Below are 25126 nucleotides of genomic sequence, written 5' to 3' on the forward strand. Positions count from 1 at the left end.
ACGGTCGTTTGCATGAGTGCAATAACCGTGACCTCCACAGCGCCCCGTAACACTGACATCCACAGTGCCCTCAACATGCCATCCACAGTGCCCCCAAGTGACATCAACAGTGCCCCCCCAAGTGCCCACAGATTTCTCATTACAGAAGCTCTCTGGGCAGCAGTGAACATTGGCTGGCAGTTTATTGCAGTGATGTAAAACACTGGATGATGTCCAGTGAGGAGTTCCCGGAGCCTACCTAGTGGTAATGTCAATATTGATGTGCGATGGACAGGAAGCGCTCAAAACGCTGAAGATGCGCTCATCTGACTGTGCTACTGGTAAGTACTACTGTCCTCATCTTCTCTTCACAGGTAAGGGTGCATTCACATCACCGTTTAGCTTTCCGTTCTTCTGATCGGTCAGAAGCAGAGAAAAAAAAAACAACAGGATCCAGTAAAAAAACGGATCCTGTTGCATCAGTTGTCATCAGTTTGGGCCATTTCCGTCCGAGATCCATTTTTTACATGGGAAAAAACTGCATGCAGTACTTTTGTTTCTATCTAAAAAAACGGATCTCAGACTGAAATGGCTCAAACGGATGACAACTGATGCAGCAGGATCTGTTTTTTCCTGGATGCTGTAAAAAACGCATCCTATGCATAAGGGCTTGTTCACACGACTGTTGCCCCTCCAAATGTGGACCCCAAATTGCGGTCAGCAATGCATGGGCACTGGCGGTGGGGCTGCCGCATGCAGATCGCGACCCTATTCACTTGAATGGGGTCCGCGATCTGTCCATTCCGCAAAAAGATAGAGCAAGTTCTATCTTTTTGTGGTGCGGAGGCACGGAACGGAACCCACGAAAGCACTCCGTAGTGCTTACATAGGGTTCCGTTCCGCACCGCATCTCCGGATTTGCTGACCCATTTGCAGGTCGCAATACGGCAACAGTCGTGTGAACAAGCCCTAACTGATGCAACAGGATCCGGTTTTTTTTCTCTCTCTTTCTTCTGACGGATTAGAAGAACAGAAAGCTAAACGGTGATGTGAATGCACCCTTAGATTCGCTTTATTTTAGCTTTGCTATATCTGTATGAAATAGATGTTTGGTGTAATTGTATTCTTGAGTTTTCAAAGTTAAAAGGATTTAGTGGAAGACACTAGAGAATTTAATGCAACTAAGAGAGCTTAGTACTGAGTCTGGAATGAGAATGTAATTATCCCATAAGGAGCCAGTAACATCATCACAATAAGAAAAAGATGGTCCTGTTCCAGGCATTATCCACATTAGCATCAATCCAGACGAAGGTTACAGGAGATAGACATCATAGACCAGAAAAGGACAGAATACTGATCTTGAAACTTGTGAGATGCACTTTATATTTCCATCACTTACATTCACTGCAAATATCTTTCTTCATTGGAAAACATAAATTGGATTCTGGTCCTTAATCAGTGTCCTATGTATAGTAGACAGTGGTCCACATTTACTAATGTGAGAGCACCTACACTTTGGTCTAAATGGCGTCAAAATGTGGTGCAATTTGGCGCATCAAGGTTTAGAAAAATGATCTGCATCTAACTCGACAAGGGGGCATGGCTTACTGAGAAAGGGGTGTGGCCTCATCCAGTATACAACACTTTGTGCCAAAATTACTCCGTTTTTTTTTAAACATGTTAAAAGATCCCGATTACTCAATGAACTAGCATTTGCTCGTTCAGCAGGTAATCGGCGGCAGTATAACTTTGCCAAATGATCGCTGTGTAATAGGACCTTAAGCCGACCAATAGTTGGAATACAATTAGACATGTGCTAAATGTATCATCAGAATGAACCACTGTGATAAATTTGGTACAGGTCTAGACAGCCTGTCTAGGTTTCTTATCTATAGCATTAGTAAATCTGCCCCAATATTTTCATGCTAAGCCTTGCTGTCACGGACGGTGTACAGGAAACAAGGCAAAGCAACATGTATAAACGACTCGCTGGATCCAAAAACTAAGGAACCAAGGGAGACCCCTGCAGAAGACCTGGCACTTTCCCTGGCTGCTCAGCCTATGCAAAGATCCGAATGGTGGAGGTTTGCATATCCACGAACCTTGACTATAAAGCCCTGAGCACCCTACAATAGTGAGGGGACACGACCACCGGCTCCCTACACAAGATACGGAGGGAGTCAGGGTCACCTGGGATCCAGCAAACAGATAATAACAGATAAAGGTACAACACTTAGCTTTGAAGCAAACAGGAGGACAGAGTCAGCGTGCACACACACTCCAGGAAGTAGTATAAGCCGCCCAGAAAAGCCTTCTGGGGAAGAATTTAAAGGGAAGCAATTAGTCCAACACATGACAGCTGAGAGAGGCTGACGAGAGGAGGAGCTGAATACCACAACACAGAAACTCAAGGAGGAGGTTCTGAAAGGCCTCTGTCAGAGCTTCTCAGCTGTCTGGTTGTGACAGTACCCCTCCCTCTACGAGTGGACTCCGGACACTCAGAACCCACCTTCTCAGGATGGGACCTATGGAAAGCCCTGATGAGACGAGAGGCCTTAATGTCCGTCACTGGGACCCACATCCTCTCCTCAGGACCATACCCCTCCCACTGAACAAGGTACTGAAGAGAACCGTGGACAAGACGAGAATCCACAATCCTAGAGACCTGAAATTCAAGATTCCCATCAACCATAATCGGAGGAGGAGGCAAAGGCGAGGGTACAATGGGTTGAACATAAGGTTTCAATAAGGACTTATGAAAAACATTATGGATCTTCCAAGTCTGAGGAAGATCAAGACGGTATGCAACAGGATTGATGACAGACAGGATTTTGTAAGGCCCAATAAACCTAGGACCCAACTTCCAGGTGGGAACCTTCAATTTGATTTTCTTGGTAGAAAACCACACCAGATCACCAACATTCAGGTCCGGACCAAGCACACGTCTCTTATCAGCCACACGCTTATATCTCTCACTCATGCTCTTTAGATTATCTTGAATCTTTTGCCAAATAGATGACAAAGACGAGGAGAATCTGTCCTCATCAGGTAAACCAGAAGACCCCTCTCCCGAGAAAGTCCCAAACTGTGGATGAAACCCATATGCACCAAAAAAATGGTGACTTATCAGAGGACTCCTGATGACGGTTATTTAAAGCAAACTCAGCAAGGGACAAAAAAGAACACCAATCCTCTTGATTCTCCGCCACAAAACAACGCAGATATGTCTCCAGATTCTGATTGACGCGCTCTGTCTGGCCATTCGACTGCGGGTGGAAAGCAGAAGAGAATGACAACCGAACCCCCAAGCGAGAACAGAAAGCCTTCCAGAATCTGGAAACAAACTGCGTGCCCCTATCAGAGACTATGTCTGAAGGAATACCGTGCAATTTGACAATGTGATCAACAAATGCCTGCGCCAGCGTCTTAGCATTGGGCAAACCAGGAAAAGGGATGAAATGCACCATTTTGCTAAAACGGTCCACCACCACCAGAATCACAGTCTTCCCCGAGGAACGAGGCAGGTCCGTTATGAAGTCCATAGACAGATGTGTCCAAGGACGGGAAGGAATGGGTAAGGGAAGGAGAGGACCTGATGGCCGTGAATGAGGGACTTTGGCACGAGCGCAAGTCTCGCAGGCTGCCACAAAACCCTCAACCGACTTACGAAGCGCAGGCCACCAGAATCTCCGAGCGATGAGATCCAGTGTGGCTCTTACCCCCGGGTGCCCAGCAAGGACCGTATCGTGGTGTTCTTTAAAAATCTTGTGTCTTAAAGCGAGAGGCACAAACAACCTCCCAGGAGGACAAAGATCAGGAGCCTCTGACTGGGCTGCCTGCACCTCTGCCTCCAATTCAGGAAAAAGAGCAGAGACCACCACACCTTCAGCCAAAATGGGACCCGGGTCTTCAAAATTCCCGCCTCCCGGAAAACAACGTGACAGGGCATCTGCCTTCACATTCTTAACTCCAGGGCGGAACGTGACAACAAAATTAAACCTAGAAAAGAACAACGACCATCTGGCCTGTCTCGGGTTCAGACGCTTGGCTGACTCCAAGTAGGCCAGATTTTTATGGTCAGTAAATACGGTAATAGGGTGTCTGGCTCCCTCTAGCCAATGGCGCCATTCCTCAAAAGCCAACTTGATGGCCAACAATTCCCTATCTCCCACATCGTAATTTCTCTCTGCGGAGGAGAGTTTTCTTGAGAAAAAGGCACACGGTCGCCATTTGGCAGGAGAGGAACCCTGAGACAAGACCGCCCCCACACCCACCTCAGAAGCATCAACCTCAACTATGAAGGGTAAAGAAACATCAGGTTGCACCAAGATGGGAGCGGAAGCAAAACTCTCCTTGATATCAGAAAAAGCCTTACGCGCCTCTACTGACCAAGAAGAAAAATCTACCCCCTTTCTGGTCATATCAGTGAGTGGTTTAACAATAGAAGAATAATTCAAAATGAACTTCCTGTAATAATTGGCAAAGCCCAAAAAACGCATCAGTGCCTTTTGATTCTCAGGAAGCTCCCACTCAAGCACAGCGCGGACCTTCTCGGGGTCCATGCGAAAACCAGAAGCGGAGAGAAGAAACCCCAGAAATTGAATTTCTGGAACCGCAAACACACATTTTTCCAGTTTCGCATATAATTTATTCTCCCGCAGGATGAGCAAGACCTGACGTAAATGTTCCTTATGAGTTTTGAAATCGGGAGAAAAAATCAAAATGTCATCCAAATACACCAATACAAATTTTCCCATCAAATGATAAAAAATGCTGTTCACGAAATGCTGAAAAACGGCTGGGGCATTCATCAAACCAAAAGGCATAACCAAATTTTCAAAATGGCCCTCAGGGGTATTGAAGGCCGTCTTCCATTCGTCTCCTTCTCTGACCCTGACCAGGTTGTATGCCCCTCTTAAATCTAATTTGGAAAATACTTTAGCCCCAACAACCTGGTTAAATAGGTCCGGGATCAGAGGAAGCGGATAAGGGTCACGAATTGTGATATTGTTCAGCTCCCTGAAATCCAGACAAGGTCTTAAAGAACCATCTTTTTTCTTAACAAAGAAAAAAACCAGCGGCAACAGGTGACTTCGAGGGTCGTATGTGTCCTTTTCTCAGACTCTCAGAGATATAAGCACGCATAGCGATCCTCTCAGGTTGGGAAAGATTGTATAAACGAGATTTAGGCAGCTTGGCGGCTGGGATGAGATTAATAGGGCAATCGTACTCCCTGTGCGGGGGCAAATCCTGAACTCCACTCTCAGAGAAGACATCCGAAAATTCAGAGAGAAAAGATGGTACAGTCTTAGTAGCAACCTCAGAAACAGATGTCATGAGGCAATTCTCTCTGCAAAAGTCACTCCAACCATTTATTTGCCTCGCTTGCCAATCAATGGTGGGGTTATGCTTAGTGAGCCAGGGCAGCCCCAACACCAGAGGGGTGGGTAAACCGCTAAGGACGAAACATGACACATCCTCAACATGAGCATCACTCACAATTAAATGGATATTGTGAACTATGCCCTTTAATGATTTTTGAGAAAGTGGAACGGAATCGATAGCAAAAACAGGAATATCCTTTCCCAAAGTGCGCACCTGGAAACCATGAGTTATCGCAAATTGATTATCAATGAGATTAACCGCTGCTCCACTATCCACAAAAAATGTTCTTGCTCTCTAGCGCCACCCTAGCCGGCAGGACAAAACGGGAACTACAAGCAAATGGAAAACCTTCAATTTCCACCTCAACCCTGCCAATAGTAACAGACGGAACATTTTTAAAAGATTTTTTCCTCTTTGTTTCTTTATTACTCCCAGAAAACTGCCTGAATCTCCTAGAGGGACAAATATTTGCCAAATGATTTATACCTCCACAACAAAAACAAACCCTCCCATGTGAGCTGAATCTTCTATTGTCAGAAGCAATCAACCCCAGCTGCATGGGCTCCTGCTCAGAAGGGGCTGACGACGACTGAGACCCCTGCGCACAGAGCGGGACCGCTGCACTGTCCTGGGACTGCGTATGACAGGAAGGAGACATCTCTCCTCTCTCTCTAAGACGCCTGTCAATACGAACGGCCTGAGACATAGCAGAGTCCAAAGAAATAGGCCTCTCATGAAAGGCAAATGCATCTTTCAATCCCTCTGAAAGACCATGGCAAAATTGACTTCGGAGCGCAGCATCATTCCAACCAGTATCAACTGCCCATCTCCAAAATTCTGAGCAGTATATTTCTGCGGATTGTTTACCCTGGCATAATAGACGTAGTCTAGACTCAGCCAGAGCAATACGATCCGGATCATCATATATCTGACCCAGGGCTAAAAAGAATTCATCCACTGAACGGAGAGGCCGTGCCCCCTCCGGCAGCGAAAAGGCCCAGGACTGAGCGTTACCTCTGAGCAGCGATATAATGATCCCCACCCTCCGTTCCTCATCACCAGAGGAGTGGGGAAGAAGGCGAAAATGGAGTTTGCAAGCCTCTCTAAAACGCACAAAATTCTCACTACCCCCGGAGAACGTATCCGGGAGCGAGATCTTAGGCTCAGAACAAACTCCATGAACGCAAGCTGAACCGGTCACTTGAAGCTGAGAAAAAGTCTTACGGAGATCAGCTACCTCCAATGAAAGACCCTGGAAGCGTTCAGCCAAAAGTGAAACCGGATCCATGCTTGAGACGGTTATGGCGGCTTATAATATCACGGACGGTGTACAGGAAACAAGGCAAAGCAACATGTATAAACGACTCGCTGGATCCAAAAACTAAGGAACCAAGGGAGACCCCTGCAGAAGACCTGGCACTTTCCCTGGCTGCTCAGCCTATGCAAAGATCCGAATGGTGGAGGTTTGCATATCCACGAACCTTGACTATAAAGCCCTGAGCACCCTACAATAGTGTGGGGACACGACCACCGGCTCCCTACACAAGATACAGAGGGAGTCAGGGTCACCTGGGATCCAGCAAACAGATAATAACAGATAAAGGTACAACACTTAGCTTTGAAGCAAACAGGAGGACAGAGTCAGCGTGCACACACACTCCAGGAAGTAGTATAAGCCGCCCAGAAAAGCCTTCTGGGGAAGAATTTAAAGAGAAGCAATTAGTCCAACACATGACAGCTGAGAGAGGCTGACGAGAGGAGGAGCTGAATACCACAACACAGAAACTCAAGGAGGAGGTTCTGAAAGGCCTCTGTCAGAGCTTCTCAGCTGTCTGGTTGTGACACTTGCTTACTGACACAGACTGTACACGAGCCTTGGCAAAGGCTTTACAGTGACATCTTATGATCACCGTGATACAGGGCCTGAGTCTGACATTTCTATGCATGTCATTACCTAAACATGTCTAATCTCTTGGTCTGCATCAGTCCATACCCGTGCTAGAGTGGTTATTTATGCCTGGGATGTAGTAGACTTAGATCCTTGCCCACCATGTACACTGTGAAAAAGGCACATCTAAAAACGGAGGGAAATTTATCATCCTCCCTCATGCCAGTTTTTTTGTGTAAAAAACCCACAAACCCTGGCACAAGGAGCAAGTGACATTTCTATGCTGCCCTCACCACTTTTCAAAAAGGGGGCATCGTGTTGGAGTCACATTTATCATAATTTCTGCTTGTTTTCTAGAATAAACGAGGATTGAAATCTGTGCAAACAATGAATTGGTGTGGATTTCAGTTTGGGTGCATTGACTGCCGGAAGATGTGCCTAATTTATGATGAGGCATGTGCCTTGTCATTAATTAAGGGCTCCTCCTGCAGTGCAGGGCATATAAAGATCAGCATAGACGCCGATTTTTAATAAATGCCCCACATTTGTTTTTCTGAAGTCTGCTCGTGGAATAGAAAAAACAAAAGGGATACCAAAGAGATGGTTCTACTTCCCCCCCCGTTGTGTCAACAACACAAGTAGGAAGGGCCAACACAAGTAGGTGGGGTCAGCACAATAGTCTAGCACAAAACAGTCCCAGCAGAACCAAATACCACAGTGGAGCACAAAATATCGCCCCAGAAGCTGTCCCTCCCTGGTGGCCATCAATAGCCACCATGTTCTGTCTTCCTACTTCCACCAATTGTTTCTAATTAAGATATTGAGCAGAGGGCTTAGGAGGTGAGATATGGACCACAGCTAAAGCTAGCCCTACTTTCAACAAGCTACCTGAACTTCCCCAATTAATGACCCTTATAGTGCCCCAGTTGTATGATCTCCAAGAAATCAATGAAAGAAAAAAATAAAATACCTGAGTGCTGTTCAAAGTCGTCTTCTCTGGTGCAGACCACAGACCTTTTACAGCCACGGCCTGAGATGCCTGCGTCCTTGCACCATTTGTACAATGCCTCATATAGTGGTCTGTAGCCTATGAAAGTAAATAGCAGGGAGCCACGGGCAATGCCTCAGTACTTACCATCCTGAGGACAGTCATACAATTGAATTCAGGAGGACATCTGTGGTTGCCGGCCAGGTATAGAGCATCAAATCATTATGTACTCCATCAGGGGCAGTGAGGAGGGTCGGGTGGCTCCTGGGCATGGGTCAACCAGTAAATTTACTTGTAGGGTCTACGGCCTGTCCGCCTCTTCTATACACCTGACACAATATAAGAACCCCTTTTTTTTTTTCTATCTCCGATATACAGTACACTGATGTAGATCAAGCACCGAATGCTTCCTTACATTAACACAAGGGCTTGTGGCATATGTTTACCTAGTTTTGCTGATTTATAACAGTGCTTGTTGGTTTCCTTAAAAATCTTAATTCAAATAAATTTGGTTTCCTAATAAGTACTGATACTTGTAATATATTGGTAATCTTTATTTGGCAAAAATGCAAAGCTCACGTTTTAGCTAAGCAAGAGGAAACAATTATCAATCATATCAATTATCAAAACAAATGGCAGCAGAATAAAATATGTATGAGAACAACTGCGGTTCACAAAGTGTGTATTAAAGTGAGGTCACCTTAAATTTTCTCTGCTATGTAAATGCCCATTTTTTAGGAGCACAGACAGGTTCAGGTCAAGTTTACAGATACATTAGAGCTCAGTGCTTGTAACAGGAGTGACCCCATGAATAAGCAAAGTTGGTCCCAAATTTCTGCTTATCATCTCTACCTGGTACAGGAACCTGTTGTAGACAGATGTGTCTGCAGGTGGACGAGGAAGATACAAGAATCTAACAGCTGGAGGAAGGTTGGAGTTCTGTCCCAGAATCATCTGATTAACAGCTTCCAAATAGTCACTGGATACCCTTATTGAATTGTTTGGGAAGTTCAGGTAAGACTCTGCTGCAGTTTCTGAGTTTTCTACCACCTGCTTATGCCAGTGAAGAGCAACAACCGGGTCCCACACAACTGTATGGATGGAGGCTTTGATGCGAAGATCCTTAAGTAGCTGCTTCAGTTTAATTTCCTGGCCATGCAGACCACTGTCACTCTCTACACAGAGATACAAACGCAGCTTGGCTTTTTTCCAAGATCTTACCATATTTAGCACACAAGCCATCTGAAGAAGAAATAGACTGCAGGTGTTCACATAAGTGGCACTGTCTGGTCGCAGAAGATTTAATGGCCACACATCTATATATGTCTCTTTACCCTTCAGGCTGCAGACACGGGTCCTGTCAAACTCTGAGAAATACCTTGCGAGCACAACATTTTTGGACATCTTAATAGAATCTGATACAATGGCAACATATTCCCAGGGTGAGAAATTTTCAGTTGTCTGCTTCCTCCCAGCTGAGGTTTGCTTAAATGGAGGCAATCTACCTTGGTCCACTTCAAGTTCATCCCTTAGAAGCTCTTCTGATGAAGAGCGGGTATAAAACCCCATGATAACAGTGTTTGGCCTCATTCCACCTGCAAAACACAATACCATAAAGCAAGAGCAATCAGTAACATTACAACTCTGAAGAATGTGTTTCATAACTTGTGCATTTTCCAGCCAGTTATTATAGTCAGTGTTATTGGAACACAAGATATTGGTATAATGATTCTGGCTACAGGCGTGTCTGGAATATATTAGCCGGTAAATGAATATTCAGTGATATAGCTTAAAGGGAACCTGTCATCAACTGTATGCTGACTGTATTGAGGGCAGTATAAAGAAGTGAGGTGTTAAGTGGTGCCGAGAACCAATATCACAATCATTGCAGTCCAGGCCTTGAAAAGAGTCCTGACCACCTGAGAAGAGTCCTGGTTATTCATAAATTCCTGCTCTCCTGCCCACCTGCTGATGGCTGACAGTCTTCTACCTAGTTTTCTCCCTTTCTCTCTAGGAGAGAACTGCCAATCATCAGTAGATGGGCGAGGAGAGCAGGAGATTAGGAATAACCAGGACTCTTCTCAGGTAGATCTGACTCTTTTCCAGGCCCGGGCTGCAATGATTATGATGCTGGTTCTCAGCAACTACTTACTTTTAGCTGATGAGTGACACACCGCTGAAATTAGCATTTCTGTCACTAATTTATCCTGCCCTCAGTGAGGTCAGCATAAAGTTGATGACAGGTTCCCTTTAAGAAGACATTTTACACAAGTGTTTCTTTGGAAGACTCCTTTTGTTGTTAGCAATGTGATAGGATCTAAAATATGTATTATGTTAATTGTAAAAACATAAAATTACACCACATAGCAATATATGCACAGAAATGAGAGATTTAAAGAAAAAACAACATTTATTACAGCTTTCTTGCATTTATAAAACCACAGCAAGTCATGTCCATTGCGGTTTGCTGAGGCCTTTGCCATTGATCTGAAGGGGAAACACTGTGACAATGAAAACCATGTTCTTACATGTGGATTTCCGCAGGCACATATCCAGAAAAAAATCTTACAGCTGCTTCTTTAACAAAACAGCGTGAACATGTTTGTAGCAAAACTAATAGCAATATTACTACACTTTTTTGCTGTTTTCCCAATTCCCCGGAGTAATGTTCCTTTTACAAGGACAGACAAGCTGCCTGCCTGATAATTGTCTCTATGATAATTGCCTCATCACAAGGCATAGGAGAGCTGTATTTACATGCAGCAGTCATCTCCTCTGTACGGGGACAAGCAATCGCTAAACTGATTGTTTGCCCCCATACAGATTCATTGTTTCTGGGGAAAAGACCACTATTTACACAGTGTGATCTACTGCACGACGATGGTTGTAGGTGCTAGCTGAAAGACATGATCACCTGATGAAAAAGCATTTGCTTGTTCACCAGTTGCTCACTAGCAAGTTACACAAGTCACTTATTAGAAACGGGCATTTCTACAAACGCTCATTGATCAATTTTCGTGTAAAAGGACCATTAGCCTTCATGAAATTTAAGGTTCAATCTTGTTTTCTGAGAGCCACACCTTTTAGCTACCTGCTCCTCAGCCTGGTTCATACCTATTATCTCTTGAAAATGTAGTAGCTAGAGAAAAAAAGACTCTCTAAGCATAGGGAGATACAAACCTGATTCCAAAAAAGTTGGGACACTATACAAATCGTGAATAAAAACTGAATGCAATGATGTGGAGATGGCAAATGTCAATATTTTATTTGTAATAGAACGTAGATGACAGATCAAACGTTTAATCCGAGTAAATGTATCATTTTAAAGGAAAAATACGTTGATTCAAAATTTCACGGTGTCAACAAATCCCCAAAAAGTTGGGACAAGTAGCAATAAGAGGCTGGAAAAAGTAAATTTGAGCATAACGAAGAGCTGGAAGACCAATTAACACTAATTAGGTCAATTGGCAACATGATTGGGTATAAAAAGAGCTTCTCAGAGTGGCAGTGTCTCTCAGAAGCCAAGATGGGTAGAGAGGATCACCAATTCCCACAATGTTGCGCAGAAAGATAGTGGAGCAATATCAGAAAGGTGTTACCCAGCGAAAAATTGCAAAGACTTTGCATCTATCATCATCAACTGTGCATAACATCATCCGAAGAATCAGAGAATCTGGAACAATCTCTGTGTGCAAGGGTCAAGGCCGTAAAACCATACTGGATGCCCGTGATCTCCGGGCCCTTAAACGAAACTGCACCACAAACAGGAATGCTACTGTAAAGGAAATCACAGAATGGGCTCAGGAATACTTCCAGAAACCATTGTCAGTGAACACAATCCACCGTGCCATCCGCCGTTGCCAGCTGAAACTCTACAGTGCAAAGAAGAAGCCATTTCTAAGCAAGAGCCACAAGCTCAGGCGTTTTCACTGGGCCAGGGATCATTTAAAATGGAGTGTGGCAAAATGGAAGACTGTTCTGTGGTCAGACGAGTCACGATTCGAAGTTCTTTTTGGAAATCTGGGACGCCATGTCATCCGGACCAAAGAGGACAAGGACAACCCAAGTTGTTATCAACGCTCAGTTCAGAAGCCTGCATCTCTGATGGTATGGGGTTTCATGAGTGCGTGTGGCATGGGCAGCTTGCATGTCTGGAAAGGCACCATCAATGCAGAAAAATATATTCAGGTTCTAGAACAACATATGCTCCCATCCAGACGTCATCTCTTTCAGGGAAGACCCTGCATTTTTCAACAAGATAATGCCAGATCACATTCTGCATCAATCACAACATCATGGCTGCGTAGGAGAAGGATCCGGGTACTGAAATGGCCAGTCTGCAGTCCAGATCTTTCACCTATAGAGAACATTTGGCGCATCATAAAGAGGAAGGTGCAACAAATAAGGCCCAAGACGATTGAACAGTTAGAGGCCTGCATTAGACAAGAATGGGAGAGCATTCCTATTTCTAAACTTGAGAAACTGGTCTCCTCGGTCCCCAGACGTCTGTTGAGTGTTGTAAGAAGAAGGGGAGATGCCACACAGTGGTGAAAATGGCTTTGTCCCAACTTTTTGGGGATTTGTTGACACCATGAAATTCTGATTCAACATATTTTTCCCTTAAAATGGTACATTTTCTCAGTTTAAACTTTTGTTCCGTGATTTATGTTCTATTCTGAATAAAATATTAGAAGTTGGCACCTCCACCTCATTGCATTCAGTATTTATTCACGATTTGTATAGTGTCCCAACTTTTTGGGAATCCGGTTTGTATATCTACAAATGTAATGAATAGTCCAGTTCAAAATGAGGTGCCTTTCAGTGCACAAACTTGATACTACATTTCCCCTGTGGAGAAATACGCACAGGTCAGCAGACCATCAGTGATCAGCTCAGAGTCATAGAACTTCCTAGAAAAGGTGGGTCCTCTAATGTACAGTAATTATTCAAATGCTGTCATATAAGGTTAGGATAAAATAAAAACTATTAATGAGGGTGCGCCTTAGCAATCAGGTAGAAGGATTTTTATGTCAGTCAAATAATAATGTCATTCAATTCTTCTGATCACTTTGATATTTACACAGCTATGATACTCAGTGTGATGTACCCAACAACAACTCTTTTAGCAGCTTCAGAGATAAATCCAGAATCAAATTACACTGAAAATAGAAAACCTACCTAATCCGGAAATAAAGAGCAACTGCTGAGCCCCGTATCTCACAGAGTCCGATAATGTCAGATTGACAAACGCCTTGATGTTGAGCTCATCAACTAGCTGTAGCCAGAGGTCTGTTTGTGTCTGAAGAGGGTCAGAAGGGAGCACATCTGCAAGTCAGAAAAAAGAAATAAAAAAACTGAAAACATTAAGGGTGTGCTCTGCTCTATACATTGAGCTGCTTCGTGTCCCTTCATCTCAGCTTCGAGTGACAGCTACAGCATCCAACAGGATACCACTGCAGCTGTAACTCGGAGCAAGGCAATGGGTATAGAATTTTCTTGCTATACAGAGTAATAATATATAATAATAAAACAACACATTAGAGGCGACCCCAAGCAGTCACAAGAATTTCATGCATGCTCTGCAGGTGTGGGAAAACTGAGAAATGCAGAGAAACCTGAAAACCAAGTGCCCAGCATTATTCATGAAGAGATCTACACCTTCATAGAGAACAGTTCCACCTGCACATTCCTCTCCAGGAATAATCACTGTCCAGCCTCCTGTCCTGTCTACAGAGTTGGAAGAGGAAGAGATGAGTAACCCACTAGACACCATGTATGAAATATTAACCCTTTCTCTGCCTTAGAGAATCCAGAATCCTGAAATGAACTCCTAGAATATAACAAATGCTTATACTAAGACAAGTTTGGTAGACTGCTGTCATTCCCAATCCCCTCACATACAGTACATGTCCGCTTGGCTCATCTGAGCAGGCATGTATTCTCAGGAGGAGGAAGAGGCTGCCATTCTCTTCTAGCAGCAGCTTACTTCAATGAGAACAAAAGGATTGGGTAGTTAAAATCCAACTTACCTGGTCCTCATCTCCCCCAACAACAGCCATCATTTTGTGGGTTGATTCTTTATACTATTTAGGCTACTTTCACATATGCATTAAAACTATCTAGAAGGCTGTTCCAGCAGAGAAACATCCTGCCGTAGTTCACCATATCCAGCATAGCCGGATACTGCTGCTCACCACCACAGACCACTGACTATAATGGGACCTAGCCCTTTTATGCCATGTGTGGCAGCATTCTTCCAGACAGAAACTAGTGCAAACACAGTTTAATGTCTGACGGAATCCCGGCACAAATGCCAGGAACAGGCTGGATTCCCAGTGGATTCCATTATAGTCAATGGGGTCTGTCTGTGCTCTGTGCTCGATGTAGTCCGGCAGGTTGAGGAACATAGTTCCAATAATTCCATAATTTCAATGTGTCAAAGTAGCCTTACCTGCATGCTATGCGGCACAGTGTATTTGGCAGCTGTCTAGCTCATTATTTGGACACTATAAGGCAATATTTATGTAATGCTGCTTTGGATCGCCCAGTTTAGACAGAATAGAGCCTAGGTCTCTAACTTTTCCATTCACTGTAGACAGCTTTAAAAAAAGGCACCACTCTGATTGCTCCATGCTTGACTTGAGAAGACCTTCCACCAAACCCTGCTGTCAGTAAGGAACATATTATCACAGAGCACCTTCACCAGTATTAAACATAACCTTTACTGATATTAGTTAAAATTATCCCAAAAATGTGCCATACAAAGCAATTTATCAGTAGGGTAGGGTAAGGAGTAAAGAAAAAACCCTCACCCTTACACTCGCCCTACAGACTGATAGGCAGAGCTATCAAAATAGAATGGCCGCCCCGATAGGGGCGATTCTGTGTCAGGAACCTCCTAATCAACCCTATATGTCCCTGACAAGGGATAGATATCGCCACCCAAGAAAACACCTATTAAAACTACTGTCCAGTGTCGATTGTCAGTGGTCAGAATATACATGAAAAATAATAAAGATACCAAAATAAATAATATTATCGCACATAGTACACATATGCTCCTATTTAATCAGGTGGTGTCACTTTAGGATCACCAACATACAAAAGGAGCACATGTCATTTGTCGGAGGAATGCAAACTATGTCCCGATGCGTTTTTCTTAACCATTCTCTCGGGTCAGTTCATCAGGGGACCACATTTAACAAAAAATTACCTAAAAAAATCAACCAATACTTACAGATGGAACATATGTGCAATATTGGTTGAACCTATAGTGACACCACTTGATAAAATAGGAGCATATGTGTACGATGTGCGATATTATTATTTATTTTGGTATCTATTATTTTTCATGTACATTCTGACCACTGACAAATCGACACTGGACAGTAGTTTTAATAGGTCTTTTCTTGGGTGGCAATATCTATCCCTTGTCAGGGACATATAGGGTTGATTAGGATGTTCCTGATTCGGAACCGCCACTATCGGGGCGGCCATTCTTTTTTGATAGGCAGAACTATCAGTCTGTAGGGTGAGTGTGAGGGTGAGGTTTTTTCTTCCCTCAGCCTACCCAGCCTAACTGATACATTGCTTTGTATGGCACATTTTTGGGATAATTTTAACTAATATCAGTAAAGGTTACGTTTTATACTGGTGAAGGTGCTCTGTGATCAGATTAAATATACCACACTAGTGACTGACCTTGGACTTCTGATGTCCTTATTTATCAGAACTGTGATTTGACAGTAAGGAACAGTAGAAGGTACCACAGACTGCCATTAAAACTTCTGTTCTCTCTCTGTTCTTAAATGATTACCTCAATGTAATACTCAAGTTTTAATTTAAGTCTCCGATGCCTTGGTTTGTTTCTTATTGTACCCTATTCAGTGGCCACAAATGCTTACCAGGAACACTGCTACCTAGACAATTTCCCCAAAATATATGTACAAATATTGCTTGATTCAATCCATATTAAAAGCCTTAATTTCAATTTCAAAGGACCCCCTTGGGTCCTGACTGATAGCATCCCTTAGGCCTCTTGCACACGACCGTATGTATTTTTCTGTATTCTGCGGTCCGTTTTTCACGGATCCGTTGTTCAGTTTTTTGTTTCCGTTCTGGTTACATTCCGTAGTTACGCAAAAATTTCCGTTTTGTTTTCGTATGCGATCCGTTGTTTGAGGATTGCAAACAGAAACGATCCGCAAAAAACAGATGACATACACATGTGTTCCGCATGCATTCTGTATTTTTTGCGGACACATTGACTTGAATAGAGCCACGGATCGTTATTTGTGGGCAATAATAGGACAAGTTCTATCCTTCAGCAGAACGAATATCCGGAAATGGAATGCATACGGAGTACATTCCATCTTTTTTGCGGAACCATTGAAATGAAAGGTTCCGCATGCGGACCGCAAACGGAATTCGCAAAAACGGAACAGAAAAAAAAAACATTTGTGTGCAAGAGGCCTTACTCAGTTGTTATACATAAATTGTGCAATATGTTTAATACGGTTTGAATTGTAAAAACCTCATTATATATTTGTGTACTGGTGGACTTGCAGGTGAAAAGAGCTAAATATTTTCAGATCTTAAGCTGAGAAATTCTACTCTTATCATGTGTCAGGGTGCCATGTGTCAAGAATCAATGTACGTATCTGGTATTTCTGTGTTTGGTTACCTCTACATAACTTTGTTCATAACGGAACATATTATTACCAGCTTGACCTTTGTTACCACAGTATTATCAGTTCATTGACTGAGGTCCAGGCAATGCCACCTTTTAAACAGGAGATATAATTTGCTCTTTTAAAGTGCCGACTCTGCATAATGACTAGCTGAATGTGATTGTAAAATGAAAAGCACTTTATGAAATACAAATCCACTCTTAATTTGTTTTGTTTTTACCGCATAAAACTGCTTATTAACCTAACATTTTAAAGTGTACCTCACAAGGTCGTCATGGCAACTGGGGAGACGTGAAGACTCTTTTTATTCTGTCAGAATGAAAATGATTTATGTCCAACCTGAAAAGTCTAATGTAGTAAATAAATACCCCATATCTATACTTTGACTACAGCCATTTTGCTGTGCACTTTCAAAATGCTCTCAATATATGCAGATTGCTGTTTAAAGACATGCATAATTCCAGTAAAAAGAGCTAAAGTGTTCTGACGATTGAAAATCCCATTGAGCACTACAGCGTACGGTACCGGAAAAACATCAGCACGTGGCACTTTTTCAACTGGACGTAAACACAAGACTTGGATGAGCAGATTGGCACCAACTGCTTAGACAGCCACAGTGCCAGGCCGAAACTTCATGACAATGGAAGGTGCAGATGCACAAGTTGTGCTAGTTTCCCATCACTGTTTTGTTTTGCGGTTTTGAGATCTGTCAGAGAATCTCAAAACCGGATAGAATTGGTTCGGTTTTGTCACTAATGTAATCTGAATGTAAAAAAAAAAAAACATTCATCCGCTCTGCCGGCATTCCGTTATGTGGCCAGACACAAAACCGCTGCATGCTGTGGTTTTGTATCCGGTGAACAAAAAAGGATCAAAATGGATCCCGTACAAATAATGAAAGTCAATGGATGCTGGATCCGTTTCCATTTAAATCTGTTTTGGCAAGTGCCCATGCACGGAAGCCATTTTGAAGACCTAATCATCACTATCAAGCCCTTATCCAGAATATATCAAAACCCCGCACTGAAGCCATTTTGGATTTCAACATATGAAAATCAAGGTAGCAGAGGAAAAGTTGAGGCTAGGAAAAAGCCAAAAAAAGGCAAAGATTATGCTTTAAAACTTAGGGGGTCATTTATTAGGATCAGCGTTTTAATAACCCCTATAGCTGGCAGTGGATCCACCAAAGTTATGATGAGGTGCCGGCCTCTACGTAACTTCAAAGAATCCAGCGCCAATCTAAACGTAAGCCAGATTCCCAGCTGTCTTACATTTAGACCATTTTCTGGTCGTAGAAAATGATGACTTTAGATAGGGGTATTTCTGGATTTCTGGATGTATATTATACAGGAGTATAATATACATATATCAATAAGGCCTCATGCACACGACCGTTGTTCGGGTCAGCATCCGAGACGCAGTTTTTGTGGCTTGGGCGTGGACCCATTCACTTCAATGATGCCGCAAAAGATGCGGACAGCACTCCGTGTGCTGTCCGCATCCGTTGCACCATTCCGTGGCCCGGGAAAAAAAAAATATAGCATGTCCTATTCTTGTCCGTTTGGCGGACAAGAATAGGCATTTCTACAATGGGCCGCCCGTTCCGTTCTGCAAATTGCAGAAGGCACACGAGAGGCTTTAGTTTTTTGCGGATCCACAGTTTGCGGACTACAAAAAACTAAACGGTTGTGTGCATGAGGCCTAAGAAAAATAGAGCAAGAGCAGCACCAAGCAAAATCAGAATTAAAAAAATAATGTGGAGTGCCAGCAGATATGGATTCTGACAAAATCAACTGTTAGATATAGAAGAAATTCCATGGCGCCTCCATATAGTGGAAGAAATTGTGTCCTTTAGTCACCCATGCAACGTTTCACTCCACTTGCTGGGCTTGAGAAAAGTCCCAGCAAGTGGACTGAAATGTTGCATGGATGAATAAAGGACACAATTTCTTTCACTACAGTCCTGATCAAAAGTTTAAGACCACTTGAAAAATGGCAAAAAATCCTATTTAGCATGGCTGGATCTTAACAAGGTTCCAAGTAGAGCTTCAACATGCAACAAGAAGAAATCGGAGTGAGACAAAACATTTATGAACATTCAATTTAATGAAAACAACGAATAAACTGAAACAGGCTGTTTTTTAGCTGATCAAAAGTTTAGGACCACACCTCCCAAAAAAACTAAACCCACCCAAAACAGAAATCCAACTTCCAAACATGAACTCAGTAATGAGTAGCTCCGCCGTTATTGTTTGTCACTTCCAAAAATTCGTTTCGGCATGCTTGATGCAAGCATTTCCATGAGGTGAGTGGGAACATTTCTCCAAGTGGTGAAGACGGCCATCTACTGTCTGGAACTGTTGTCCATTTTTGTAAACTTCCCTTGCCATCCATCCCCAAAGGTTGTCAATTGGATTTAGATCAGGGGAACACGCAGGGTGGGCCAAAAGAGTGATGTTATTCTCCTGGAAGAAGTCCCTTGTCCTGCGGGCATTGTGTACTGTAGCGTTGTCCTGTTGAAAAACCCAGTCGTTACCACACAGACGAGGGCCCTCAGTCGTGAGGAATGCTCTCTGCATTTGACGCCCCTGCACTTCCTGAAGCTCCATTGTTCCACTGAAGGAAAAAGCACCCCAGACCATTATGGCGCCCCCTCCACTGTGGTGTGTAGAAAACATGTCACGTGGGATCTGCTTGTCATGCCAGTAACGTTGGAAACCATCAGGACCATCAAGGTTAAATTTTTTCTTATCAGAGGATAAAACTTTCTTCTACCTTTGAATGTCCCATGTTTGGTGCTCTCTTGCAAAGTCCAAACGAGCAGTTCTGTGGCGTTCAAGTATACAAGGTCTTTGAAGACGCTTTTTGTTTTTGAAGCCCTTCAGTCTCAGATGCCGAGTGATGGTTATCAGGCTGCAGTCAGCACCAGTAAGGGACTTAATTTGGGTTGAGGATCGTCCAGTGTCTTGACGGACAGCCAATTGGATCCTCCGGCTCAGTGCTGATGAAATTTTTTTGGGTCTTCCACTAGACATTTTTGTTCCATAACCCTCAGGATCATTTAAGAAATTCCAAATGACTGTCTTACCTCGTCCCACCTCAGCAGCGATGGCGCGCTGTGAGTTTATGCAGTTCAACAACCCGACGACGTTAAAAAAGGGTGAGTTTTTTTGCCTTTGCCATCACAACGTGTGACTACCTAACAGAAAATGACAATGAATCCACATCTTTGCACAGATTTGGCCTTTTAAAGGCATGTGGTCCTGAAATTTGGATCAGCTGAAAAACAGCCTGCTTCAGTTTAATTGTTATTTTCAATTAATTGAATGCTCAAAAAATGTTTTGTCTCACTCTAATTTCTTATTGTTGCATGCTGAAGTTCTACTTGGAAGCTTGTTATAAGAATAAGATTTTTTGCCATTTATCAAGTGGTCTTAAACTTTTAATCAGGACTGTATATGGAGGCGCTGTGGAATTTCTTCTACAGTATATCTAACAGTATATATATATATATATATATATATATGTACAGAACAGACCAAAAGTTTGGACACACCTTCTCATTCAAAGAGTTTTCTTTATTTTCATGACTATGAAAATTGTAGATTCACACTGAAGGCATCAAAACTATGAATTAACACATGTGGAATTATATACATAACAAAAAAGTGTGAAACAACTGAAAATATGTCATATTCTAGTTCTTCGAAGTAGCCACCTTTTGCTTTGATTACTGCTTTGCACACTCTTGGCATTCTCTTGATGAGCTTCAAGAGGTAGTCACCTGAAATGGTTTTCACTTCACATGTGTGCCCTGTCAGGTTTAATAAGTGGGATTTCTTGCCTTATAAATGGGGTTGGGACCATCAGTTGCGTTGTGGAGAAGTCAGGTGGATACACAGCTGATAGTCCTACTGAATAGACTGTTAGAATTTGTATTATGGCAAGAAAAAAGCAGCTAAGTAAAGAAAAACGAGTGGCCATCATTACTTTAAGAAATGAAGGTCAGTCAGTCCGAAAAATTGGGAAAACTTTGAAAGTGTCCCCAAGTGCAGTCACAAAAACCATCAAGCGCTACAAAGAAACTGGCTCACATGCGGACCGCCCCAGGAAAGGAAGACCAAGAGTCACCTCTGCTGCGGAGGATAAGTTCACCCGAGTCACCAGCCTCAGAAATCGCAGGTTAACAGCAGCTCTCTAATCTACCAGGTCAATGCCACACAGAGTTCTAGCAGCAGACACATCTCTAGAACAACTGTTAAGAGGAGACTGTGTGAATCAGGCCTTCATGGTAGAATATCTGCTAGGAAACCACTGCTAAGGACAGGCAACAAGCAGAAGAGTCTTGTTTGGGCTAAAGAACACAAGGAATGGACATTAGACCAGTGGAAATCTGTGCTTTGGTCTGATGAGTCCAAATTTGAGATCTTTGGTTCCAACCATAGTGTCTTTGTGCGACGCAGAAAAGGTGAACGGATGGACTCTACATGCCTGGTTCCCAACGTGAAGCATGGAGGAGGAGGTGTGATGGTGTGGGGGTGCTTTGCTGGTGACACTGTTGGGGATTTATTCAAAATTGAAGGCATACTGAACCAGCATGGCTACCAAAGCATCTTGCAGCGGCATGCTATTCTATCCGGTTTGCGTTTAGTTGTACCATCATTTATTTTTCAACAGGACAATGACACCAAACATACCTCCAGGCTGTGTAAGGACTATTTGACCATGAAGGAGAGTGATGGGGTGCTGCGCCAGATGACCTGGCCTCCACAGTCACCGGACCTGAACCCAATCGAGATGGTTTGGGGCGAGCTGGACCGCCGAGTGAAGGCAATAGGGCCAACAAGTGCTAAGCATCTCTGGGAACTCCTTCAAGACTGTTGGAAGACCATTTCAGGTAACTACCTCTTGAAGCTCATCAAGAGAAGGTCAAGAGTGTGCAAAGCAGTAATCAAAGCAAAAGGTGGCTACGTATATAATTCCACATGTGTTAATTCATAGTTTTGATGCCTTCAATGTGAATCTACAATTTTTATAGTCATGAAAATAAAGAAAACTCTTTGAATGAGAAGGTGTGTCCAAACTTTTGGTCTGTACTGTATATATATATATATATACATATATATATATATAAATATATATATATATATATATATGTATATATATATATATATCTACACACGTGTGTGTGTGTGTGTGTGTGTGTGTGTATGTACCCGGATGTACATATATCATATGTTCTTCTAATAGTGTTATTGACCTGGTACAAAATATCTGATACAGAGCATAAGAAGATTCTTCACACTGCAAGCAAAATATAACTGTATGTGTGCACCTTGGGAGAATGAATAAGAGAATACAGAAAAGCACATGCTCAACATTTTGCTGAACTTCACTTACCCAACTCTTCTAAACTCACATGTCCCAGAACGAAAAGGCCACTTTTCTTCAGATCGTTTGCAAAAGTGATCAGGTTGTTGTGGCTGCGTGGATTGGAAACTAGTAAGAGAATCTGAGGACGCCAAAACTTGACGTGATCCTTACGTACGTCCAGCTTGAGCAAGTACTTTCTGACCTGCAGAATGAAGAAACCAGAACTTCTTATGGTTATGTGTATAATAAAGTCATGGTGGTGTAGTGAGATTTCGCACATTCTGTCCATACACATAGCAGTTAGGCCTCTTTCACACAGGCGAGTTTTCCACGCGGGTGCAATGCGTGAGGTGATCGCATTGCATCCGCACTGAATCCGGACCCATTCATTTCTATGGGGCTGTGCACAGGAGCGGTGATTTTCACGCATCACTTGTGCGTTGCGTGAAAATAGCAGCATGCTCTATATTGTGCATTTTTTACACAACGCAGGCCCCATAGAAGTGAATGGGGCTGCGTGAAAATCGCAAGCATCCGCAAGCAAGTGCGGATGCGATGCAATTTTCACGCATGGTTGCTAGGAGATGATTGGGATGGGGATCCGATCTTTATATTTTTCCCTTATAACATGGTTATAAGGAAAAATAATAGCATTCTTAATACAGAATGCTTAGTAAAATAGGGATGGAGAGGTTGAAAATAATAAACAAATTTAACTCACCCCATCCACTTGGTCGCATAGCGGATCTCCTCTTCTTTCTTCTGGACCTGGCTAAAAGACCTTTGATGACATCACTGCGCTCATCACATGGTCCATCACATGATCCATCAATGTGATGGATCATGTGATGAGCGCAGTGACATCAAAGGTTCAGAAGTCAGGTCCAGAAGAAAGAAGAGGAGATCCGCTATGCGACCAAGGGGATCGGGTGAGTTAAATTTGTTTATTATTTTCAACCCCTCCTGTATGCGTATTAACCGCCTCCGGACTACCTAACGCAGGATTGCGGTCCGGAGGCGGCTGTCTCAGGCAGAGTCACGCATCTATGCGTCATCTCGCGAGACGCAAAATTACGCTCACGGCCCGCCCACGCATGCGCATCACGGGCCGGCAAAAGTTAGAGGAGTATTTCGTCATCAGCCTGCCAGCCAATGATCGTCGCTGGCAGGATGATGATTTTCAAAAAACCAAATCAGAAGCTAGTTAACACTTTATATTTATAAATATAAGGTGTTAAATGGCTGCTGTGCTCATCTGCTGGTCCTTTTCATCGGTTGGTTCCAGCAGAGGAGCACAGATCACAGTGAGTACACACCAAACACCACATATAGCCCCAGATCACCCCCCATCACCCCAATTAACCCCTTGATCGCCCCTGTCAATCACCTAGTGAAAGGGAAAAAAGTGATCAGTGTAAACTGTCACTTTTTTTTTTCACTGGTATTGACTGTTAGGTTCTAGGATAGTTTAGGCCCCTTGGTTATGTAGTTAGCGATCGTTTAGCGCCCAGCCCGCCGCACCGCAGTCAATGATTCGCTGATTAGCGTATCGCTAATCAGCATTTGTACTTTTATAGTATCTGTAAGTGATCAAAACTGATCACAGTCAGATCTATAATAGTATTAGTGTCACCTTAGTTCGCCCTCCACCCAAAACGCAGTGTTTGCTCGATCAGGCCTGATGGTCGCCCACACGTGCGTTCACCCACGCCCGCCCCGCCGCAGTGACCAAAAAATATTTTTTTTTTGATCACTGCACAATCACTTCACAAGCGCTGCGGCGATAAAAAAAAATCAGTTTTGATATTTTTTATCAATCGCAGCGGCTTCCGGTACTTCGCTAGCCTCCCATTTGTAAGACAAGCTTGCTTTTTTTCTTGGGTAGTCTCAGGGAATACCCCCTAAATTTAGTTGACCAAATGGCAAACAAGGGGTATTCTTCTGAAGAGGACTACAGGCTTCTGACCCAGTTGGATGAGGAATGGGAACCCTCATCTGACGAATCCAGCGGGTCAGAATATGAACCTGTTGAAAGCAGTGGCAGTCTGACCCAAAGTTCGGACGAAGAGGTTGAGGTCCCTGATACCACCAGGCGTACCTGGCCCCGTGTTGCTAGACCACAGGTTGCGCAGGATCCACTTCAAGGGCAGCAGAGTGGGGCTGGCGCTGTCGGATTACATGGTGAGGCATACACCAGCAGCGCAGCCCACCCTGGACCTAGTATCAGCACTGCCGTACAACATGGTGAAGTGGCGAGCACCAGAAGGGCAGTTGAAGCTGGTACGGTGGCACGTGCAGTAGCTACCCCGTCGCAGCCACCGCACAGACAGGCCCATAGAGCCCCTAGAGTCCCTGAGGTGCTGGCAAACCCTGAATGGCAGCCCCCAACTTCAGCCGCACCTGTAGTTCCCCCTTTCACCGCCCAGTCTGGAGTTCGGGTTGAGACAGCTCAGATCGGTTCGGCACTGGGATTTTTTGAGCTGTTCTTGACTGCGAAGCTCTTGGACATAGTCGTGGCAGAAACAAATCGGTATGCCACTCAATTTGCCCAGCCTTTCAGGTAGAAACCCGTCCAAGTTTCCGAATTAAAAAAAATTCTAGGGCTTTCTCCTCAACATGGTTCTAACCAAAAAGCATGAATTGCGGTCATTTTGGTACACAAACCCAATTCATCACATGCCCATGTTCTCTGCTGCCATGTCCAGGGCACGATTTGAGGCCATCCTGCGTTTCCTGCACTTTAGCGACAACAGCACCTCTCGTCCCAGAGGCCACCCAGCTTTTGACCAGCTCCACAAAATTCGGCCCCTCATAGACCACTTC

The 25126-nt window shown here is 43.6% G+C and overlaps 1 protein-coding gene across 1 annotated transcript in view; it reads right to left on the reverse strand.

Moving 5' to 3' along the window:
* Positions 1–8773: 8773 nt before the first annotated feature.
* Positions 8774–25126, reverse strand: part of LOC122933809 (solute carrier family 12 member 9-like) — a 315690-nt gene continuing 299337 nt past the window's right edge. Inside the window, exons 11-13 of the mRNA XM_044288844.1 lie at positions 22331–22505; positions 13419–13565; positions 8774–9835 (exon numbers count right to left, since the gene is read on the reverse strand). Coding sequence (XP_044144779.1) covers positions 9015–9835; positions 13419–13565; positions 22331–22505 — 1143 coding nt within the window. The 3' untranslated portion in view covers positions 8774–9014. The remainder of the gene's footprint in view (positions 9836–13418; positions 13566–22330; positions 22506–25126) is intronic.

Source organism: Bufo gargarizans, chromosome 4, assembly GCF_014858855.1.
Source record: "Bufo gargarizans isolate SCDJY-AF-19 chromosome 4, ASM1485885v1, whole genome shotgun sequence".
Taxonomy (NCBI): Eukaryota; Metazoa; Chordata; class Amphibia; order Anura; family Bufonidae; genus Bufo; species Bufo gargarizans.